Source organism: Schistosoma haematobium, chromosome 5 (assembly GCF_000699445.3).
Source record: "Schistosoma haematobium chromosome 5, whole genome shotgun sequence".
NCBI classification, from domain to species: domain Eukaryota; kingdom Metazoa; phylum Platyhelminthes; class Trematoda; order Strigeidida; family Schistosomatidae; genus Schistosoma; species Schistosoma haematobium.
The window spans coordinates 4,208,135-4,233,828 of NC_067200.1; the positions used below are offsets into that span (position 1 = coordinate 4,208,135).

Genomic DNA, 25,694 nt, shown 5'->3' on the forward strand with positions numbered 1-25,694 from the left:
TAAACTGTTACGTTCTGCATGGAATTTCACTGTTCTAATAAAATGGGGCAGCAAGACTATAATTGATGGATAAACCAATTATATTTAAGATAACAAGTCTCAAATTTTAGCGCGAAATTCATTTACTCATTTGGTTAAATATCATTTTGGCATTATAACTTATGTCAGTTCGTCATGATAACATCAACACCCTAACATTCAACTGTAAATCTTAATCCTAATTCCTCAAATTGATATATATCACTCATTTAACACTAATAAGTAAGTAGACATCCTAAGGTCATTTTAGTGTTGCTCGAGGGTCATCCATAAATTATAGTCTCACCACAGATGAACCAGTGTAATAAAATTTTATGACTGTAGAATACTGTAAGAAAAACATGGATTGATAACTCATTGAATATAAATCTAACCATTGTTTGGGATCAAACAAAAAGGAAGTCATCAATGTTTAACGATAAATTAGTAATGTCTAAATGGAACTGTTATATACCAAAATCCTAAATTTTCCTGAGCTTTGTTTTCTGAAGTGAACGGCTTTGTCGTGGGACTTTTATTGTTCTATTGAAAAATGCCATCAGCACAAATTTTCAATTAGAAGTGAAGTATTCAAATTCCTACACATGTGTGACTGCTTGTTCTGTTGACCTCAATCTTGATCAACTATTGTTAAGCTTAAACTTGTTATTATTTATCATTTTATCTTGATTGTATTTTCTTTTGATCTGATTCTTGATTCTATATTTGTTCATGTTTTATCTGATTGGATTGATTTCGATCTATGTTTTTGACTGTTGATTGACCTGAGTGCCAAAGTAGAATATTCATCGAGAACATCAAAGAAGTTAGATAATTGCTGTTAATGAAATTATCGATAAATTGATTGAATATAAAACTCCAATTAGGTTAAGATCGCAGTAGGTTTATAAAGTTAATGAATTACTCTTGTATGGATAGTTCCAACTTTTCTAAGTGCATAGTGAGAGCTTTAATGACGCGTTGAAGATAAAAGTTCGCTATCTTCTGTAGACTTTTATTTACCTTGTAAACTGGTCTTTAGAATTGAATCTATCTTGACTGGATGACTCATGTTGAATGATTTCACTTCTCATGACCACACTAGTTCTTTTTGTCTGGAAATATGCAGGACAATGCTCTTAGACCCTCATAGAGATAGTCGTTTAATTGAACAAATCCAGTTAACGAACAACATAAATACGATCGAAAATTGACTTTTCTCTTGTCGATCAAATTAAAATATTGATACATGAACTTGATCTTAACTGGTTGTAAATAAACACTGTATAATAGACCCACCAGAAGCGGCTTATGTTCTATTGGAAAATAATCCAAACAAGCTTTTGGTGGCAATAATAAACTGTGATTATTCACTTAGATAACCAGTTCATGATTTAAACATCCAGTGGAGGAAATAAGTTAGTCATTGCATTGAAAAACTTTAATAATAATATTTATTTCAATAGTTGAGATCATGTGTCAATTGAAACTAGACCACTATGAAAAACATGGAAGCAATGGACGGCCGTTCCGTCCTATTATGGGACCCCTCAGTAGTGCGCATCCACGACACCGCCTGGCGAGATTCGAACACAGGACGTATCAATTTCGCACTCAAGCGCTTAATCACTAGACAACTGAGCCAACTGGTATCCACCGGTGTTAATGTCTAAATTCAACTAGTCTACGAAATTGAGCGACACATCCACCACTGCCATCAGTGAGTTACTATCGCACAGCTGATCCGTTTGAACTCCACTGGTCACTGCGCACGGCTGAGGAGTCCTACAATAGGACGAAAAGACCATCCACTGTTTCCAGGTTTCCCATGGTGGTCTGGCTTCAAGTGACTTATGATCCCAACTATTGAAATTACTAAAATCTCCACAAAACTCCTTCTGATAATGATATTTATCTCTAGACGTATTAGTGTTCACTGTAGAATTCTTGACTCTTATTGTGCTATACTAAACTACTTACAAATAGTTAGTAGTTTAAACCACGTTTATCAATTTATAACTTATGTTCGTAACGAATGGAATTGTTTTGAATTAACGTGTCTGTGTATGGTCTCATTTTTCTCTTAAACCTATCATATAGGATCCTATTTCTCCCACTTCTCATCATTAAACTCCATTGTCCAGTCAATTGGATGAAACTTTGCTTAGTTCGACTTTTTTACTTAACTGCATTTGCTGTAAATTTGTCTCGAGTTACTTGTCCGGAAGGAAACTTTCGCTTGTGTTTCACGGCCGCGTAAATAAATACTGAAGACCCGGGTATTTGCGGTTTACAGTTTGATAATTTTTCAGTTCGTTTTTGATATCAATACCATTGTACATTTAAAAAAACTAAAATTCCTACATACGGCTGAAGCAGTAACCTTCCGGATTAAGAAACTGGAGCTATGCGTACAACAGAAATATCTTCAATCACTTCTCCCCCCTTGGCGAACCTCAATGCCATTTATTCAATAGTAGTCTTAGCTATCGAATGACCTAATTTGACTATTGTACTTACGACCTTTCGTGGTTAAACATAATTGTCTCTATTATAGGATAGTACAATCCAATCTGTGTACCAGTAAGTGGAAATTGTGCTGATGCAAACTGTCTAAAATCTATGAGATGAGTATCAGTTTATGTGCTCTCTACATATCCTTGAAGCATTTTTATCTGTCCAGGCGATATGACAGGTTCGATGATACATGTAGTTACTTAATTTGTAAGATTCTCTAAAACTTGCTCAGGGTGACTTAACCAGCTAATGCAGAATAATAATTTGAAAAAATTCAATAATAATCAAATAAAAATGTCGAAAGGAAGAAAAAAATACCCAGAAACAAACCCATGAAGGGAATTAGAACCAAGGAATGATGAAAAGTTGGAAGTATTGTTTCTGCTTGCAAAGTTCGAGCTTGAGTTCGTGGATTGTCAATGCCTCAGACTTGCATGAAATATTGATTCGACACCCCTTTGATCCAATTCCTTTGACTCTGTAGATTGTTTTAAAAGAGGAATCCTCTGGAGTGATATGTCCGCACTTTATTAAATGCTCCTGTATTGAACTAGTGATTGTTTTGTATTCTCCTTTTAAAAGCCATGCCACGTAGTACTCTGAGATGTGTTTGGAAAGTCACCACTTTGTGCGGCCTATGTAACATGCCTCACAGGAGCAAGTAGATTTATAGATGTACATTGATGTGGCCCAAAGCTGAAGTTTACCCTCAACACATCCGTGAATATTTGGCCAGCTTGAGAAAACGATTCAGAGTTTAGCTGAGTAGAACCTTTTATTCAACGATTTTGAAATCCGTCAATATAAGATTCCAGAAGCAGTGTCTTCTTTAGATTCCATATTCATAAACAAAGTTTTCTTCTGTACTGTCGACGCTTTTTCAAAATGAAGTTTAGGTGTTAAGCTGCTATCGACGAATCTAGGTGGACAACCGTTCGTAATGAGAGTCTGTTGAATTCGAAATATTCGAAATCTGTTGTGTCAGTGGAACAGATTCGCTTGATCCTAGAGGATAGAGAGTGAATCAAGTTCCACTTCCTATTCAATGGAACCCAGCTGTGGAAATTCATGTACTGACCATTCCAGGTCGGTTTTCTATGTATTGATCTCTGTAAAAAGCCATCTGACCTTCTTTTCAATCGGAAATCAAGAAAATGAAATCCCTCGTTTGCCTCTGCCTCCAACGCTAACTGAATTGAGCAGTGAAAATTACTGAAACTATTCAAAATTTCACTGAGGCCTATATCTTAAAAAATAATGAGTGTCATCCATGTATCTCTTATGTAAATGAAATCTTTCAATTATTGGTCGAGGTACCGTATATTCTAAATTCAGTTTCTGTTTGGGAAGGACAGGAGACTTGATGGCCTGTGTTAGTCCTGGTAATGGTGATCTCTCAATTGATCCAACTTTCTTTTGAAGGAGTCGACGGATGGAGCCTCAACCACGTGCTGAGGTAATGAATTCCACTCGTTGATGATTCGATGGAAAAGTTGATAGTCAGCTGACAAGTAATTTGTTCTTGACTTGTGAACTTTTTTGGAGTGTCCTCGTAAATTATCTGTTTTGGAAGACAAGAAAAATGAGGGCATATCAGGTGCAGATTTGGCACTAAGCAATTTGAAAACTGTAATCAAGTCGCCTCTAGTTCTGAGATATGACAGCGGGAAAGGCTCAGCTTGGCCAGTCGAGCTTCATACGGAAGCTTCGCTATTCCGGGAATCAGCTTAGTTGCCGTTCTCTGAACCTTTTCCAGAAGCTCACTGCCTTTTTTTAAGCAGGGGCTGGCCGCTTGTATGCAGTACTCAAATTTAGGACCTACGAACACTGTATACAAAGTCAAAAACGTCTTAGCGTCGACATGACTAAAAGCCCTACGTATTGACCATAACGTTCTAAAACCTTTGGCGGCTATTGCACGGCAGTGTGTAGTAGTCTTAAGGTCTTGGCTAACGATAACCCCTAAGTCATTATATGTCTGGACGACAGGTAGCTCAGTGTTATTCATCGTGTATGTACCTGTACCTTGATGACCGATATGCATCACAACACACTTGGAAGTATTTATCGGCAACTGCCAGGTTTGAAACCATTCAGAGAATTTCTTCAAGTCATTTTGGAGTTCTAAGCTATCACCCTCACATCGTATCGTTCTCCATATCTTGACATCATCCCACTCTCATGCGATACACTGTCGATAATGGCAAATGGAATGGCATTCCTAATGAATAGAGCTACTCCCCCTCCTTTACGCTTTTGTATTCTGTCGGCCCTTACTAACGTAAAATCCTCGAAATCAAGTTCCAAACTATCTATAGCCTGTGTCATCCAGGTTTCTGTAACTGCGATTATGTCTGGCTTCGTAGAGTCAATCTGTACAACTAGTTCCGATCGCTTATTAAGTAAGCTTCGGGCATTAGTGTAACATATCCGAAGCCTATTTAAGTGGCTTCGTGCTTCACCCAGATTGGCTTCCGCATCATTCTCTGTCGAAGCCTTACAACCCGAAAATTTACAATTTTCAGGTCCTTTTCGTCAGCGTCTAACCTAAGTTGTAGTTCTTTTTCGGCTTCCCGTCTTCTAACACGGTCTGCCAATGGTAAGTCCTTACGGATAAGAACTCCTGAACCCTTTAATTTGTGTCCATTCTGTAAAATTAAGTCGCGTTCGTTCAAACATTTGAATACTACTTTAAGCAGTCTGGATTGATTTGGTTTCAAGTTCGCTAGACTCCCTAGTCTATACACCTTTAGCAAGGTGACCTCGGTGATATGTTGAGGCATGAGTTGATTAAGTAGCTGTTTAATCAGCACAATATCATGCTCAAAACGAGCTTTTGCTTCAGAGCTCTCACTCTCCTTGATTCTATGAAAAATAACTGACCTGTCGCTGTGATCAGCTTTCGATTTTTCGACTACTTTTACGGGTGCAGGAGTCCCTTTTATATCGCTACGTTGTTTCTTCCTTACAACCTGTATTCATTCGTCAACGGTGCTAGGAGAAGCAACAACAGTTGCGTTAAACCTACTGTTGGATTCCTGAGGGTTATCGACGACCTTGGAGGCCAGGTTATGTTTTCCGCTAAAAACCGATCGAGCCTTGCGATTGAGGCTTCTAGGCGTTTCCTGTGAGATCCCATCTGGGAGACGGGGAACAGAAGAACCTACTTTTCTTGAGTTTTTGTTTAAGACAGACCTCTTTGGAGACTGTTTTTCCTTCTTTGATCGGTGTGAGTCACCTATTTTCGAACTCACCTGAGTTTGCTTCATATCAATTTGCGTGTCGACAGAGCGAGTGTTGTTTGATGTGTCCCGACTACGCTTGCTAAAACACTTTTTTGCAGCATCTAGCAGTGAGATGGCCTCGGTTAACAAGCTGTTTGCATCCGAACAGCACTGTTGACAAAGCCAAACGCAGCCTTTTTTACTGAACATTTTGAAAGCTGCAGGCGTTAAATTCGTGCAAACTTCGTGGTACTAGCCTTTGCACTCATCGCACTGCATGCCTCTTTCAACGGATAACGACAACCCGGATTCCCCATGAAACAATCAACCAAGAGGCGACCCAATGAAGAACTCATTGCAACTCCATTTGTTTGTCTATAGAAGTAGCTCTTTTAGATAATGTTTTGGGATACAAATATCAAGGTCATTATTTTCAATATAACCACAAAAAACAATTCCTGTGAGAGGAACATTTGTAAAGAGAGAAGTGACATCCGATGAGATCATTTCCTCCCCATTTACATTGATATTTTTTAATTGAGTCGACAAAGTCAAAGGAATCAACAGAGTTGTATCGATTAATGTGATTTTTAACGGGTTGTAAAATATCAGCTAACCATTTAGCAATCAGGTGATATGGAAAGTTATTTATATTAAATATATGACGTAAAGTGACATTCTTATGAACTTTTGGGAGTCCATGCAGTCTTTGTATGACGGAACCCGATGATTTAAGATGTTCATACAGGTGACAATTAATAATAAATTCATCTTCCTTAGGATTTTAATTAACATCTGTTACGTTTTCTCAATTGCATCCTGTTGAATGGGTTTTTTTGGAGAATTAAACAGGATAAGATAATATCGAATATAATTAATATGATCCGTAAGGACAATTCCTGCACCCTTGTCTGGGCGATACAACACTAAATCATGATTTCTCCGAAGATCAGATAATTAAGATTTATGGTCTTTTGGTCAGTAATCGACTAATTGTAGGTATTGTGTTTACCTGTTGATTACAACAGTCATCTCTATATTCTCCTGTTACCCTTTGATTATTGTGTAAACTCATTTGATAATAAGAGTCTCGAATCAATTTATGATATAATCTTTTCTATCTTTCTATAAACAAATATATTTACCAAACAACTAACTATGAATGTACAGCTTAAGTAAATGATTTTGTCGAAAAGAGAAGTTTCTTCACTGAATTCTCTTTATTTTTATTTAATAGGAAAAAAATTTATATTATAAACCAACCTTACACTTATACACAAATCAGATAAACACATCTCTTTCTTTATCTAGTAGTTGAATTCATGAATTCATTAAAGCTAGATCATCATGGAAAACCTGAAAAGCACTGAATAGCCTTTTCAACCTAATATAGAACTTCTCAACAATATACATCTAAAGATTAAACATTCATACTGGATTCGAACCATATAAGCAAACTCATAGATTCACATTATTCATCAATCCTATACTAAGATGAAACATTCATCTACTACTTCCAAATTTTCCAATAATAGTCCACTTTTACTTAACTCCATGAATTCAACTCTTCATAATCACTACAATCTCCATAATAAAAAACAACAACAACAAGGACACTCCTCTAATCTCATTGGTTTATCATCAAGATCATTTCTCATATCTATTTCTATGTATTATCATTCTGATTGGTCAGATTTTTTTATTACATACGAAAATCCTATTGGTCAATTCATAATAAATAATTCTTTTTCTAATCTGATTGGCTAATGAAAAATGAAAAAGAAATTTTTCGCGGTATATATCATTTGATTTAAATATAAAAGAACATGTATATATATCAACAATTTTTTATTATATATAAATGATATATCTAATTAAAAGTCAACTGGAACATCATTGATTACATTATAATATACATAAATATCATTATTATTATCATTATTATTGATTATTATCATTATTAATAATCAATAAACAATTATGAATGAAGAAAATTCTATTAAAAATATCAATATTAATCATAAATCAATAACCGAACATGTTAATAATAATCATTTATTATCAAATGAATTATCATTAGAATTATTACATCATCTTATAAATTATTATATAAAACAAAATTATTCTAAAAATAATATTGATTTTATTCAATTTATTATATCTAATTGGAATATATTCAATGAACAATATAAATTAATTATTATAAAAACTTTATTAAATTATATTAAATTATCTACATCAAATGATAATTTATCAATGATATATGATCAATTAATGAATCATAATTCAATAAATATCAATATTATTAATAATGATCAAGATTGGTCTAATCTATGTACATTGAATCATTATGAATATAATTATAATGATAATAAAGATGTTTATCATATAACTACTAATAATGAACCTATTCATAATAATAATAATAATAATAATAATTCAGTATTGAATATAGAATCACAATCAATTGAAGGGAATATGAATTGTATAATGAGAAATTTACAAGTTAATAATCATAATCATAATAATAATAATAGTTCATGTTTATTCCCATCGAAACCACCATATTCTTATATTGCATTAATTGCTATGGCAATAAAATATGCACCAGGACAAAAAATCACTTTAAATGGTTAGTTGTTTATGTGATCAATTGTATTACTGATATATGTATATAATGTGGTATGATAGTAATATGTATAACTCTCGAAATGCTCTCACACGGCCACGCGTATATAGCCTCTGCCAGGGAAGTCCTACTCACTACCTTCTTGCACCACGGGTGTTGTTTACGGAAATGAGAGGACGAAAAGCGAATGTCCGGCGCTTTAACCAGATTTCAAACCAATGGTGCACATGGGCTCCAGTATCCTGAGGGAACAAATGGCGTATGAACCAATCGTTGGTCACCGGCTACCATGGAACTGCATCTTCTTACGATGCTCCACTGCCTTGTGGATCAGACCTTCAGGTCGAAGGATCGGGGTGTGGCCCCCTAAGAAAACCATCTGTTTCGGTTTGGGCACTTGGGCAGTATCATAGCCCACACACAAATAAAGTGAAAATGGCTTTTGTGTGGCGTATATATATATATTTGGTGCCATCTTGTACCAATATTTATGTGTTTAAATAAAATAATAAAATAAAATAAAGTATAACTCGTATATTTTACAGTATTATATAATCTGTCCCATTTGGACGCTTTTTTTCAATGTTAATTCTTCTTGAAAAGAGTAAGAATAAAGATTCATTTTATTTCGTTGATTCTTGTCAGTTGCTTAGAACATAAAAGTGTTTAGTTAGAATTTATGTTGAAAACCTATTAGTATGACAATTGTGTAATATGTCTTCGATATAACTTCCGACTAAATACTTTCATATTGTCAACAGTTGACGAGAACCAACGAAATAAAATGAATTCATGCTATTTTTGTTAGTATCTTTATTTTTGCTCTTTTCAAAATGATAAAGGGAAATATATGTGTAAAATATTACTTCTCCACCACCACCCCTCATCTAGTTGCCATGACAATTAATGTCTACATAATTAACTTTACTTATAAGTGAAGAGTTATTGTTAGAGCTCCTGATTGTTTTTTTTTCTACGGATGAATTTCATTCATTGATTTAAGATGGTGATATATTTGCGATACATATCTTGGATTTTATCTTTTGGAGAAGCTAAACATGAACTGTCTCATTAAAATAATAAATAATCAGTTGATATTCTATGGTTTATGTTGTGTTGTGACATGGCTCAGAATCGACCACAATGACGTAGGTGTATACACTCATTGTCTTCCCTTAAACAATGAGATTAAAATCGCTCCATATCTTTCTTTCTACGAATTAATCCTTTCTTCCTGTACTATATCCTTATATGCAATCTTTTTTTTATATATATTACCACCATTGAATTAAGTACTTCTATGAATTCGGTGTTTATATCTTGTTGTGGTAATGAAGTATGGCAACTTGGACTGATGCACATATGTGCCTGATCCTACTCTGTAGCTGGCTGATTGATTGTGCAATGGATTTCAGTTTTACAAATTCATTTTCATGCTGATGTTTCATCGAAACTAATTGGTTACATGGTTCCATAGAAGAAAACTGAATTACAATATATGTTGTAGTTTACTTCAAGAGATATTAAACGGTTAGACATAATGATTAGGAAACTCTATTGATTGACCTTTATCAACAATACATATAGCTATAATCTTAATGAATCTGATGTGTTTATTCAAAATCACTCTGATTTAGTTTCGTCAAACCTTTCAATGGAAAAAAACCATACCATATAATTATTAGTTTTGACTTCCCTTCAACAATCTGATAACAAACAAATTAAACGTATTTAATCTTTACTAGCTCTTTGATTGATGTTGATCCATGAAGAAGATTACTTCCACTAATTCTGTCATCTATATAGTCATGATTAGAGTAGATTTTATAGTTTATCACTTTAGTTTTATTAATTAAACTACAATTCCGATTAGGTTTTATTTGGTATTTGAACAAGTCCAAGTAAACTATTGTGTATTTCTCTATAGACTCTGAAACCTTATTTCAATCCTATCCATTATAATTACAGATCAGTTCAAATAAACATTAACCATCACAGAATGATCTAGATGTATAAAATGAATTATGACTTATTCGAAAATTGTATAAAAAATAAACTACCTGATCCACAGATACTGACTGAAATCAATAATCAGTGTTGATATATGTAGATATCAGTATAGGGATTGTGGAGATTAATAATTTGTTGATTGAGATCATGAACCGATTGATGTTAAATCACCGTTGGAAACCTGGAAACACTGGATGGCTGTTTTGTCTTAATGTGGGACTCCTCAACAGTGCGTATCCACGATATGTATGATTATAGGATAATAAAGGAGCCTATGAATTTAAAAGAAGTTAATGATACTTATTAATATCATTTAACGAATACACTTTTTAGTTATGAACATTTCAGGTCTAACTAATTTAACAAAAAAAACATCGATGAGTATTAGGCTACCATTGAAAACCTGCAATCACTGAATGACCGTTTCGTCCTAATTTGAGACTCGTCAGTATATACTCATGAGTGATTGGTTTTATGAGAGATAATTCTCAAAATTCTAATGAAAATTCATAACCAATGAAGTTAATCCATATTCGATAGAGACAGGTATAGATGAATGATTGTATAAAATCATGAATCAATTGAATCTAGACATTATTAACATCAATTCAGTAGTTTAGAGGTTAAACATTCTCGCATCTAAATCAAAGTTCTTCAGTACAGAATCATGAATGTACATTGTTGAAGTAGTTCAATACTAGAACGAAACATGATTGTCTAACATTCATCGATTTCATGATCTTAATTGAAAACTTTACCAATCACTACAACTCTATATTGATAAATATTTATTCTTTAATACCTTTTTTTTGAACTTTCAATACTACCTGCATCATATGGTGACTCATTATCATTATCATCATCACCAATAATAATAATAATAATAACAGTGAGCCTTGGTCACAGTTATACGTGATACCATAACCGAATAATCACTAAGACTTAAGATTGAATATTTTAATCTTTGATAACTCAGTAATTATAATTATAAGAGAGAGAGAGAGTGTGTGTGTGTGTGAGAGAGAGAGAGAGCAGTTTGACCTAGAATGTGTAAATGTTGTGGTTATATGTAAATATTTATAATAATTGTTAGAATTAAAGTGATTTATTTCTATGGTCATTAAGATGTTATCTTCGTTTAATTTGAATAAGAATAAAGTATACCTTAATTCGATGTTCAATGATCAGTCAGTAGATCCTAATAGAAATATACTAATATATGATCGTCGTTACAATTTACATCAGGAAACTAACAATGTGATGAATAACGAAGCTTGAATAATAGTAACAAACATGAATAGTGATTAGTAATGGAATCCAGGACGTATTTTTCGTCCTATTTAGGACGCGTCGGCTGTATGTATTTGCATCTAAGAGTTGCTGTTCAATCTGGGAGTTGAACCCAATGCTATTTGGCTTCATACGCCATCGCGTTATCCACTTAGCTACTAAATCCTGATAGACACTTGATTGTGTAAAAAGGGTGAAGTTGAAATTCACTTGGTGTTATTCTAATTGACTCATTCCATTGATGTTTAAGATTGTAATTGATCAGTGTCTTATTGGTAACATTGAGGCAATACACACAATATGCCAACAAGAGACTGATCAATTGCAGCACGAAACATCAGTGAGATGATTCACATAAAACAATATCAAGTGAATGTAATTGTATTAGTGCTTGTATGAAATGATATAAATGTTGAATATATACAAAAAGATAGACAAGGGTATATGTGCCTGTAATACTGGCCGAAATTTTGTGGTATATTATTTAACATCTTAAATCAAAGATTTTAAACTTGATGTAAATCACAACTAGAAAGTATGCACCTGTTGATTAGAATACAATTAGTAGTCAACAGTATGTCCAACTAACTAAAAACGTGGCATCAATCCTTGAAGTCACTAATTTCTAGTCTTAGCCATGTTGGTAGATGCAGACTATCTGGTTGAGGTTCGCGTGACTATCATAAGTAATGGTTGGAGACTCTGGGTCACATGGCTCAAAATCGATCACAATGACGTCGGTGTATACACTCTTTATCCTCCCTCAAGCCATGAGATCAAAAGTGTTTTATATCTTTCTTTCTACGAATTAATCCTTTCTTCCTGTACTATATCCTTATACACAATCTTTCTCTTACATATTACCACCATTGAATTAAGTACTTCTATGAATTTGGTGTTCATCTTTTGTGCTAATGAGGTATGGCAACTTGACTGATGCACATATATGACTGGTCCTACGTTGTTGCTGACTGACTGATAGTATGTCGAACTAATCAACAATTCCATTCCCGGACTTCTTGTCCTTCTATTCTTAAACTTCTCCTGTTCTAATCACTATATCCCATTTCATAATATTTATTAGTATACACTTTTAGTACGCTTTATAATATGACTTAGTACAAATCTGTTTCCCGGTATAAATAGGTATTATCATCATTACTATTACTCTTGAATGTTGTCGTTCTTCTGAATGACATCATCAGAACATACATCAGGTAGAAGTGAAGTAGTCGAATTTCTTCACATATAGCTTACAACTTGTCCTATAGACCTCGATTTTTGATTGGTTATTGTTAACCATGAACTTGTCATTGTTTACTTCTTTATTTTGGTTGTATCTCCTGTTGGTTTGATTTTGTTGGGGTCTTATATTAACTTATAGACTCAAACTCTATTTAGCCTATATCCGTTTGAATAATCAAACATGTATACTATTTATATACTATACTATACTATATATACTTATACTATATATATACTATATACTATACTTTATACTATTCACAAAGAATGTATATTTTAAACTTAAGTTCTTGAACTTGTCAGTGATTATAGAGTTACCATGTTTTTGTCATTAGTTAATCTTCACTAAACATGCTAAGTATTTTCAGTTTAACGTATCTATCCATGATTACATCATACTTGTGTGGTCTCTAAATGCAAGTTATGTATTTACTAAGTTATACGTGTTACTCTTTTGTAAATAGCTCTTATCACTAAATGATGTCAACTGAACAATAGAAGGGTTCGACAACTATCTCATCTTATCTTAACGTTTATTACACTTGCCTATTTGCTATCTTATATTGGATCGGATCAGCGGTAGCTTTTAGATTATATAATTAGCAAAATACCATTTATCTACTGAGTTATTGAGATCGATTACTCATTCAAATCGTAATCTAACTTAGTTATCGTACTTTGGTGATGAATTTTAGAATTTTGGAAATCTATCTAAAAACCAATTACTTCGACGATTAGTTAGGTAGCTCTTATAATAAATTGATATGAATAAGAGGATTGATATTAAATAGAATATGTTACCTCATAGAACGAGTACATTCTCCAGACAATATCTTGCTAAGAAGATAAAAGGAGAATCCAAGCAAATCAACAGCTGAAGTTATAAATTCATTTCATTTCACTTAGCATTTTTTTAGCGAGTTAGTTTTCTAAGGAGTGGGGTCGTTGACCCCATGCTCAACTCTCCTTCTTTATCTGGGCTTGAGACCGGTAGTAGCCCCAGAGGGACTCCAGACGGAGTTCTGAAGTTATGAATACTTTGTCAATATTAATCATTGTGCTCCATTAGGAATTATCCTTTCAAATCATTCATACAGTTCAACAAATATCTTTATGAGGATTAATTAGTATATAACGGTGATATTTCAGTAGAAGATTGAGAAGGAAAGAACGGGAACGGAACGTAATTGGTATAAAAATGCATAAACAATGAAATCAGAGACAACTGACTGATATTTGCAAAAGGAGCAGTCAAATTTGAAACTATGGATTGATATTTTGTAAATGAAGTATTTACTGTATGGTTCTCAGATTTTAGTGAGATGCTCTGTAATTCCGTGTCGAGTACATTCGATTGCCCTCACTCGTGTTCTTGTTCACTACGCCAACTATTAAAATTACTATAATATCCACAATAATCCCCTTCTGATATTAAATATAGATATTTACTAAGGCATTCTCAACACTAGATTTATTATCTAATCAAAATCTCTTACAGTTAGACACTGTTATTAATCAGCTTTCATGATCACCTAGTTAACATTGTCATGAATATCAGCTAAATTATTCTCATTCTAGTCTATACAAAGAAAAACAAATTTCTTTCTTAACCAAGTTTACCTAATCTATTTTAAATTAACATATTTACTCGGGATCTTCTAAACTACAACGTTTCGTTTTTACATGTGTCTTTACATGTTAGTGTTTTCTTCAACGAGTTAGGTTCCTACGGGATGGGGTCACTAATCCCATGAGACTGGCAGTAGTCCAAGAAGGGCTCCAGTCAGAGTTGTCTTTACATGTACACCGATGAATGAAATATATATTATCTCAGCAGCTTTATACTTAATTTTACGATCAATAACACTTTCTACGCTTACACATTTATTATCTGTAATGCCCGTCCTCGCACCCCCACCCACCCATTGAATGTTAACCATAATAATAATGATAAAATCTTTTAATAGTTAAATTCATGAATCATTTGAAGCTAGATCACCATGAATCACGTGGAAGCAATAGATGACCGTTTCGTCCTAATGTGGGACTCCTCAAAAGTGCACATCCACGATCTCGCTTCGCGAGATTTCAACCCATAATTTATCATTTGTTCACTCGAACGCTTAATCACTAGACCACTTAACTAGTCGGCATCCAATAGTAACAATATTTAACTTCCATTAATCCATGAAATTGAACAACACATCCACCATTGTCTTCAGTGATTTACTATCTGATTGAACAGTGAAAAAAAAAACAACAACAACAACTTAAAGAATGTTCACACAATTGTTTACTCTTTAAATAAAATAAATCAACTATCATCAATATTGATATTGTTATTCCTTCTAAATATTTATTAAAACAAAAGAGAACAAACTATTTGCATAACAACAACAACAACAACAACAGATTCATATTTCAAGTAATAAGGTTTAATTTAATTAAGAATTTATTCATTGTTATTATAACAACAACAACAACAAAAATCATTCTATTTAGTTCATTAACTATTTCATTATTGAAAATATTACAGGTAAGAAATTATGTTGCTACCCACCAAACCAATCCACCCACCCACCCACTCAACCATACACACACGCACGCACACAGTGTTACGTATGTGTGTTTGTGTGTGTGTGTGTGCATGTATATATATTCAATTATTATGTAATTATTTTAATAAAATTTGATAAATATTTATATTAATTTCTTTATACTCAAACTAGTTATCACTTTTATTTTGCATAATAATAATAATTAGACACAATATAAAATGGAATTACAGACAATTTTTCTTTATTAATTAGAATGTACAATATATTTTATTATTTCAATAGTTGAAGTCATGTATCAATTGAAGTTAGATCATTATAGAACTAATGAAAGCATTAAATGGTAGTTTCGTCCTAATATGGGAATCTTCAGCTGTGTGCATTATGAATTGGTTGAAGTTAAACATGAACACCACTAAATACTGACCGGCTAAGTGATCTAGTGGTTAAGCGTTCGAGTGCACGATTGATAGGTTCTGGGATGGAATCTCACGAAGCGGGATCGTGGATATGCATTGCTGAGGAGTCGGCCATCTCAGTGCTCACAGGTTTTCCATTGTTGTCTAGCTTTAATTGACTCATGATCTCAACGTTTGAAATTATTATAATATCTACACAAACCCCTTCTAATAAAAATACCATGGTCAATTGTTTATAGACTTAAAAGATCAGCCTTAATCTTTTTTTTAATTATCAGAATTTAGTTTTATTTACTTTTTTGTTTGTTTAATTGGAGGTACGGTGTAGTTTTTCCGGTCTTGTTTAGTATAAAGTATCTGTTTTTATATTTCGACTGTGAATAATAATAATAATAATAATAATAATAATAATCTAGTAGCTCAGTACGATGAAGAGTTGGCTGATAGACAGACAGACAGACAGATAACAGACAGACAGACGGACAGACAGACAGACAGACAGACTGACTGACTGACTGACTGACTGACTGACTGACTGACAGATAGACTGACTGACTGGTATCACTCGAATGTTTAAGTTATTTCTTAAAGGAATTAGTGCGGTGTCAGCTAGGAATTATGATGTGAAATTATATACACTAATCGATATGCGCTAAGATGATCGATCGATTAGGTTAGTATATATTCTATCTTAAATTTTTCAAGTAAACAGTTGTAGAAAGAACTTTTCAATGAATTAAAAGAGACAGTTCAGAAACATAGATTTGAAATCTTGTAGAAGTTAATACATTTGTCAGAATTAGTGATACATAGTTCATGTGAATCATAACAATTCTGTCATAACATTTAAGCATGATTTATCTTCAGTTGCCTTGACATATCAGAGAAACAGTTAGAGATTAATATTTTCCAAATAATTATGATCAAGTTACTACAATCTTGTAAATTTCTTCCGTAGAATTCATTCATCTATCTATCTATCTATCTATCTATCTATCTATCTATCTATCTATCTATCTATCTATCTATCTATCTATCTATCTATCTATCTATCTATCTATCTATCTATCTATCTATCTATCTATCTATCTATCTATCTATCTATCTATCTATCTATCTATCTATCTATCTATCTATCTATCTATCTATCTATCTATCTATCTATCTATCTATCTATCTATCTATCTATCTATCTATCTATCTATCTATCTATCTATCTATCTATCTATCTATCTATCTATCTATCTATCTATCTATCTATCTATCTATCTATCTATCTATCTATCTATCTATCTATCTATCTATCTATCTATCTATCTATCTATCTATCTATCTATCTATCTATCTATCTATCTATCTATCTATCTATCTATCTATCTATCTATCTATCTATCTATCTATCTATCTATCTATCTATCTATCTATCTATCTATCTATCTATCTATCTATCTATCTATCTATCTATCTATCTATCTATCTATCTATCTATCTATCTATCTATCTATCTATCTATCTATCTATCTATCTATCTATCTATCTATCTATCTATCTATCTATCTATCTATCTATCTATCTATCTATCTATCTATCTATCTATCTATCTATCTATCTATCTATCTATCTATCTATCTATCTATCTATCTATCTATCTATCTATCTATCTATCTATCTATCTATCTATCTATCTATCTATCTATCTATCTATCTATCTATCTATCTATCTATCTATCTATCTATCTATCTATCTATCTATCTATCTATCTATCTATCTATCTATCTATCTATCTATCTATCTATCTATCTATCTATCTATCTATCTATCTATCTATCTATCTATCTATCTATCTATCTATCTATCTATCTATCTATCTATCTATCTATCTATCTATCTATCTATCTATCTATCTATCTATCTATCTATCTATCTATCTATCTATCTATCTATCTATCTATCTATCTATCTATCTATCTATCTATCTATCTATCTATCTATCTATCTATCTATCTATCTATCTATCTATCTATCTATCTATCTATCTATCTATCTATCTATCTATCTATCTATCTATCTATCTATCTATCTATCTATCTATCTATCTATCTATCTATCTATCTATCTATCTATCTATCTATCTATCTATCTATCTATCTATCTATCTATCTATCTATCTATCTATCTATCTATCTATCTATCTATCTATCTATCTATCTATCTATCTATCTATCTATCTATCTATCTATCTATCTATCTATCTATCTATCTATCTATCTATCTATCTATCTATCTATCTATCTATCTATCTATCTATCTATCTATCTATCTATCTATCTATCTATCTATCTATCTATCTATCTATCTATCTATCTATCTATCTATCTATCTATCTATCTATCTATCTATCTATCTATCTATCTATCTATCTATCTATCTATCTATCTATCTATCTATCTATCTATCTATCTATCTATCTATCTATCTATCTATCTATCTATCTATCTATCTATCTATCTATCTATCTATCTATCTATCTATCTATCTATCTATCTATCTATCTATCTATCTATCTATCTATCTATCTATCTATCTATCTATCTATCTATCTATCTATCTATCTATCTATCTATCTATCTATCTATCTATCTATCTATCTATCTATCTATCTATCTATCTATCTATCTATCTATCTATCTATCTATCTATCTATCTATCTATCTATCTATCTATCTATCTATCTATCTATCTATCTATCTATCTATCTATCTATCTATCTATCTATCTATCTATCTATCTATCTATCTATCTATCTATCTATCTATCTATCTATCTATCTATCTATCTATCTATCTATCTATCTATCTATCTATCTATCTATCTATCTATCTATCTATCTATCTATCTATCTATCTATCTATCTATCTATCTATCTATCTATCTATCTATCTATCTATCTATCTATCTATCTATCTATCTATCTATCTATCACAAACTAAACACATCTAGACCATCAATGAGAATCAGAAAGCACTAATCTGTAACTTGTTTTTAATATGAATCTTTGCAAAATTGTACACTCATAAACTCTCATCCAGGAATCGAACTCTCTCATGTATACACACATTTAACCTTTAAATCACTAATTCTGTTATCTACTTCTTTTAAGATATTCTACCATTTTACATGTATTTAATTGTCTAAATAAATGAACTGCTCATCAGTTATATGATACACCGTTCACACGCACACATGCACACATAGACATACACACACGCATCACACACACACACTTGTAAAACACAATGCAAACAAACAATTAAACAAGTCTATAAATATACATAAATAGTAGTAGTAGTGAAATAAAATTAAATACAATATACATTTATGTATAGAGATTGTTCTAAAGAAGTGGGGTGGGGGGCTGAAGACAATGTAAACAGATGAATATAGAGAAGAAAATAAATAAATAAATAAATAAATAAACAATCTGGTAATGAAAAGTAAATAAACAGTTTCCGAGACAAACACAAATGTGAATGATTATTATTTGGTTTGTTTGTTTGTTTGTTTGTTTGTTTGTTTTTATCTCATCCAATCGGATTGAGATGTAGGTTGATTTGTTTACCTATTTATTTACTTAGTTGTTTATTTATTTATTTATTTATGTCTGTTTATTTACTTTAGTTTGTTTACTTATCCGTTCATGTTTGTAATTTGTTTACTTTGATTTATGTTGTTGATATGATGATTGTTTCTTATTTGTGTATATAAAGAAATTCATTAGACCTGACTAATTATAGACATTTTTTTTAAAAAAAAACTTTTTTCTTTTAATCATCATTTTAGAAATGGTCTTATGAAAAGTTTATTGAATTTAAATGGTTTAATTATGCTGAATTGAATGAATGTAAACTCAGAGAGAAATAAGTTTCACAGATTGAAATCATGGGTCAAATGAAGCTAGACCACCGTGGAAAACTTGGAAGCACTGGACGACCGTTTCGTCCTAGTATGGGACTCCTCAGCAATGAGAAGGGGTTTTGTGGAGATTTTAGTAATTTAAATAGTTGAATACTGTTTGAGTAGATACAGTTAACCCATTCTTATAATAATCATTTGCTCACTAGTGACTGACTTCAAGAGGCAGTTCCTGGAGTTCTAGTGAAAAGCCGTTACCAGTGGAGTTCAACCAGGTCTGTTGTGAGATATCAGCTCACTGAAGACAATGGTATACGGTAGCGCAACTTCGTGGATTGGTTGAAGTTAGACATTAACATCACTGGATACCAGCCGGCTCAGTGGTCTAGTTGGTTAAGCGCTCGTGCGCGAGACTGATAGGTCCTGGGTTTGAGTTTCGTGGGGTGCGGGACCGTGGATGCGCACTGCTGAGGAGTCCCATACTAGGACGAAGCGGCCGTCCAGTGCATCCACGTTTCCATAGTGGTATAGCTTCAATTGACCCATGATTTCAATCTGTGAAATTTCTAAAATCTCCACAAACTCCTTCAGGAATAAGTTTATCCAATTATTATGTGTATGTGAATTTGTAATGTATATATGATTAAAATAAGCTTAAACACCAGAATATTTTTTAGTTAATATCATAGAGTGAACTGCCTAAACAAAATACTTGAGACCTGTTGGTTAGACACTGTCAGCAATAACCTACTATGGAAGAGAACAAATCAGATTCTAGTGGAGGAAGAAATTAGGAAGAAGCGTTGGAAGTGGATAGGACACACATTGAGGAAAGCACCCAACTGTGTCGTAAGGCAAGCCCCACATCGAATCCTCAAGGCCAAAAGGGAAGAGGAACAATAAAGAACACATTACTTAAAAAACTGGAGATAGACATGAGAAAGATGAACAACAATTGGATAGGATTAGAGAGGAAGGCCCAGGGCAAAGTGGGTTGGAAAATGCTGGTCGGTGGCCTATGCTCCATTGGGAGTAATAGGCGTAAGTAAGTATGTAATCGTAGAGTGAAACTAGAAGGCATTATACAATTGTTTCATTGTAATATGGAACTCCTCTGTAGTAATCAATTCACAATCACATGGTCGGTTGAACTCACAACCTTCAAGTCTAGATGAGAAAGCTCAACATCTAGACTATTGAATAGAATTCAATAATGTACATATTTAACTCTGATCAATTCACTATATTGCTTAATTAATATCCATTGTCGTTAGTGAATAACTTTCTCATAATAGATGTGGTCTAGTTCTATTGATTATAGTTTCTCACTAGAACTTTGAGATTATCTGTCAGTTTAAATCACTCATGAACATATAGTTTTTATTTCTAACTTGTTTGTTTATTGTTTTTACTAGATAGTTACGTGGTATAAATTGCTTAGTAGGTAATTTTATTATTTATTTATTTATTTAAACACATAAACATTGGTACAAGGAGGCATCAAATAGATATGCGTCACATAAATCACTCCGTTTGTGTGAGGGTTAGAATACTGCCTGGGAGCCCAAACCGAACTAGGTGGATTTCTTAAAGGTTCACACTCCGAGCTTTTGACCCAAAGGTCTAATCCACAAAACGGTAGAGCAACGTCAATAGATACAATCCCATTGTAGTCGGTGACCAATGATTTGTTCATACGCCATTTATTCCTTCAGGATACTGGAGCCAATGTACACCATTGATTTAGAATAGTGGTATTCCAACTTCTCTGATTGGACTCTCAGTGTCTACCAACGCGGTTAAAGTAACGGATATTCGCATTTCGTCCTCTCAATTTCGTAAACAACAGTAATGCCGTGAGAAGGCATTGAGTTGTACTTCCCTGACAGTAGTTGTATGCATGTGGCCATGTTAGAGCATTTGTCGAAGGAGAGCTGACACTCTCCACATTCTTAGCCGTACCAAGGCATCTGATGTAGTGGGCTTAATAGATAAAGCATTTTTATGAACTTAGCTCTTTATTTAAATTATTGGATATACACTACTGAATACTTTAATGCTAAACCAAACACATCATTTCACTATTATCTTAACTTACACTAATTATACTTATCTAATAATATTCAATAATAATCAAACATGAAATTCAATGATTTCTAGCAAATGTTTAACATTGTAATCAGTACTTAGTTTATGCTAAACTCATTTATCATTCTAATCACAACGACATTGTATTAAACATGAATCATATTCTAGTCGTCTTCTATCTATCTATCTATCATGAATTAAGTAATCTGTGTTAGTTTGGTAATATACATCCATTACCATATACCATAGTTACAATAAACACAATATAGAAAGTTTTTAAAAAAAAAAGTTTTTATAAAAGATGAAAAAGTTTTTCGGTGTTTGTCTGTCTGTCTATCTATCTATCCACCTGTCACTCTGTATGTGTCTGTCTTTCTATCTATCTATCTATCTATCAATTCATATATCTGTCTATTTGACCATCTTTATTTTTGATATTTCTCAAAAAAAAAAACTATTTAATCACTAATTTATTATCTATTAATTTACTTCAATTATAAATGACAACAAAGAGAAATGGTTACCGAATGAAAAAGAAAAAAGAAGAAACTAGAGAGAAGAGTACAGCCTCTTCAATAACTTATCTAGACATTTGGTATTTATTTATTTATTTATTTATTTCTTAGACTGATGATAATGGAGCCGATGAATAATGATTTGCATATATATATATATACGTATATAGATAGTCTAGTTAGTACTGTCAACATGTTGTCATGTACCAGCAAAAGTTAATATGTTTCTTCTTTTTTTTTCTTCTTCTCAATTTGTCATTCAATCTGTCTATTTACTGATTTTTTGTTTCTTTAATGCCAATCTTCATTCAGTTTCATTGATCATATGATTAGTAAGTTACATGAACATTAGAGTAAACAAGCTATAAACATTTAAGAGGAAAAAAGAACAGCCGACAAACAAACAAACAAACAGACAAACAAAACGATAAACAATCAAATGTGATTAAAAAATTTTCCTACGTAAAGAATCTTTTCATGATTTGATCGAGTTATTAATATTAGCTCGACATACTGGTTGAAATCTCATGTTAGAATATATATGCATCCTGTTTGGATTGTCTCGATATAGCCTTAAGTCACAAGGTGTTTAAGCAAAGGTAATCGTCAGAGGATGTACATAGGCCAATAAGAGACTGATCAATTTCAGTCCTAAATAAGAATGAGAACATCAAGTGAATTTAAACTTCACCCCCTTGCACAATCAGGTGGCTATAAGGATTTGGTAGTTAAGTGGAGAACTCGATGGCGTATGAAGCAAATGATATTGGGTTCGAGTTCCGGAGTGAACATCAAGTCTGGGATGCAGGTGCATCTAGCTGAAGAGTCCCAAACGGAATGAAACAAGCCACTATTCATCTTTGCTTGAAAATATCATTGATTCTTAGTGATTCGATAGTATTTCATCTGAGAGGTGTTTTGTTAAGATTCTATTAATTTAATAAATGAATTTATGAGTCAATTGAAGCTAGATTACCATGGAAAACCCAAAAGCACTGAATAGCTGTTTCACCCTAATATGAAACCCTTCAGCAGTGCGCCTCCACGGTCCCGCTTCGCGAGATTCGAACCTAGAACATTTCAGTCTCGCGCACGAACGCTTAACCTTTAGACTACTGAGACAGTCGGCATCCATCTATTAGGAAATTTATAGCCTATGTGAGTAAATTAATAATAAGTTTATAAATCTCAAATGAAGTAGTCTATCCATTGAATCTTTAGCTTTAAATAATTCGTTAGCATGAATGTCAGTTCCTGATAAAAATTGACTTCAAACAATAAAACGAATAAGATAACATTTTTTCATTTTGGCTTCTTAACAATTATTTCAAGGTTTCTATATTGAAATATACAGTGAGATTGATTTAAGCACATTTTAGTTAATGGAATGGATATAAAATCTATTCATCATTCGTAGATTAGTTAAAGTTAAACATTAGCACCATTGAATGCCGGCTCAGTGGTCTATAGGTTAAGCGTTCGGGCGCGAGACCGAGAGATTCTGGGTTCAAATCTCGCGAGATGAGATCGTGAATGTGGACTGCTGAGGAGTTGCACAATAGGGTGTAACGGACGTCCAGTGCTTCCAGGTTTTCCACGGTGGTCTAACTTCAATTAACCCTTGATCTCAACTATTAAAATTTCATAAACATACCTTCCCACTTTATTTTTCCGAATTATATTCTAGATGTTTAGCATTCCTCATCATGATTTTTCAGTGAACTAGTTAATTTAATTTTGTTTTATTAATACGCACTAATGAAAACCTGATGCTAGACTCTATGTTGATGATAAGTGACTGACTAAAATTCGATAAGGCAAATTTCGAAATAAACTTTTAGTCCTTTGTTTTATGGTCATCAGTTTACCGTTATATTTATATCGTTTCGGTTATGCCTGAAAACTATGAAACAATAGAAGGTTCTCTCGTCCCTGTGTATGATTATTCAATAATGTGCACCCATGACATTAATGGGAGTGGAACCCAAGAATTTCAAGTCTCATGTCGAATACTCAAACACTGGTTTGGCGTTTAGTGGTTATTTCACTTATGCAGTATGATAAAGTCATTCTCATTACATTATCATGGTACAATATTTATTCATACTGAATGAGAAATTTAAACGATTGTCCCTACATACCATTGCTAACACTAGCTTTTCGTATTTATTGTACCAAAATCTTTGGGTTTATTTATCAGACTTTTTGAAATTTGCCTTAAAAATATTGTGTACATGTTGACAAAACAAAGATGAGATGTTGGATAGTTTTTGGAAGCTAGTATCTAAACTTGGGCTTTGCTATCTTCCATTCATCATCATCATCATCATCATCATCATCATCATCATCATCATCATCATCATCATCATCATCATCATAGTATGACTGAAATCTTGTGGAAAATGGTGTTCTTTATGGAAATGAACGATTATTTTACCTTAGTTTGTTACGTTATAATGTTTCTAAAACTTTGATTTGTTGAGATCATTAATCAATTGAAGCTAGACCACTATGGAAAACCTAGAAGCATTGGACAACCGTTTCGTCCTATTATAGGACTCTTCAGTTGTATATTTCATATAACAATTATTTAGTATTTACAAAAAATTTCATATATAGCAATTGATAGTAGAGATAATCAGACTAGAAATAATGATACAAATTAGATAAATTGAATGAACTTGGCTAAAGTACTAGTCAACAGTATATCTTTATAATCTTGAAAGAACTAATACATTCTATGCTAGTTGAACATGTTTCATTCAACTTCTCCAGATATTCCATTGAAGATATAATATAAAATCATACAAATAATTAAAGTTTAATTATACTTACACAATTACTATTCATGAATGATTCAGTCAAACTATCATTCTAAAATTAAGCATAATTAACTAGTTAGTACAAATTTAATTGACATCTAAATATTAAAAATAATAATAATAATAATACAATTTTTAATCTTGTCGCCCACAATGACATGATGAATGCAGGGGGAGACAGACACAGAGAGAGAGAGAGGGAGAGGGAGAGGGAGAGAGAGAAAAGAAAAAAAAACACATTCAGTCATTCTTTAATGATTGAATTCTTTTCTGACATCTATCTATCTATATAAATATAGATAAAATGTATTTTGGATCTTTTACAAGTTGACGATTATTCTAGTTCTCTTGTCAATTAAACAACAAAAACAACAAAAAAATACACAGCCATTATTTATAGAGAAAAAATAATTGTAATTTGAAGTGCAAAAAAAACAACAACAACAAAC

At 32.5% G+C, this 25,694-nt stretch overlaps 1 protein-coding gene across 1 annotated transcript in view; it reads left to right on the forward strand.

Moving 5' to 3' along the window:
• The first annotated feature begins 7,597 nt into the window (after positions 1 to 7,597).
• MS3_00011109 (uncharacterized protein) overlaps positions 7,598 to 25,694 on the forward strand; it is a 37,793-nt gene continuing 19,696 nt past the window's right edge. The window contains exon 1 of the mRNA XM_012939199.3: positions 7,598 to 8,391. Within this exon, the coding sequence (XP_012794653.3) occupies positions 7,740 to 8,391 (652 nt within the window). The 5' untranslated portion in view covers positions 7,598 to 7,739. The remainder of the gene's footprint in view (positions 8,392 to 25,694) is intronic.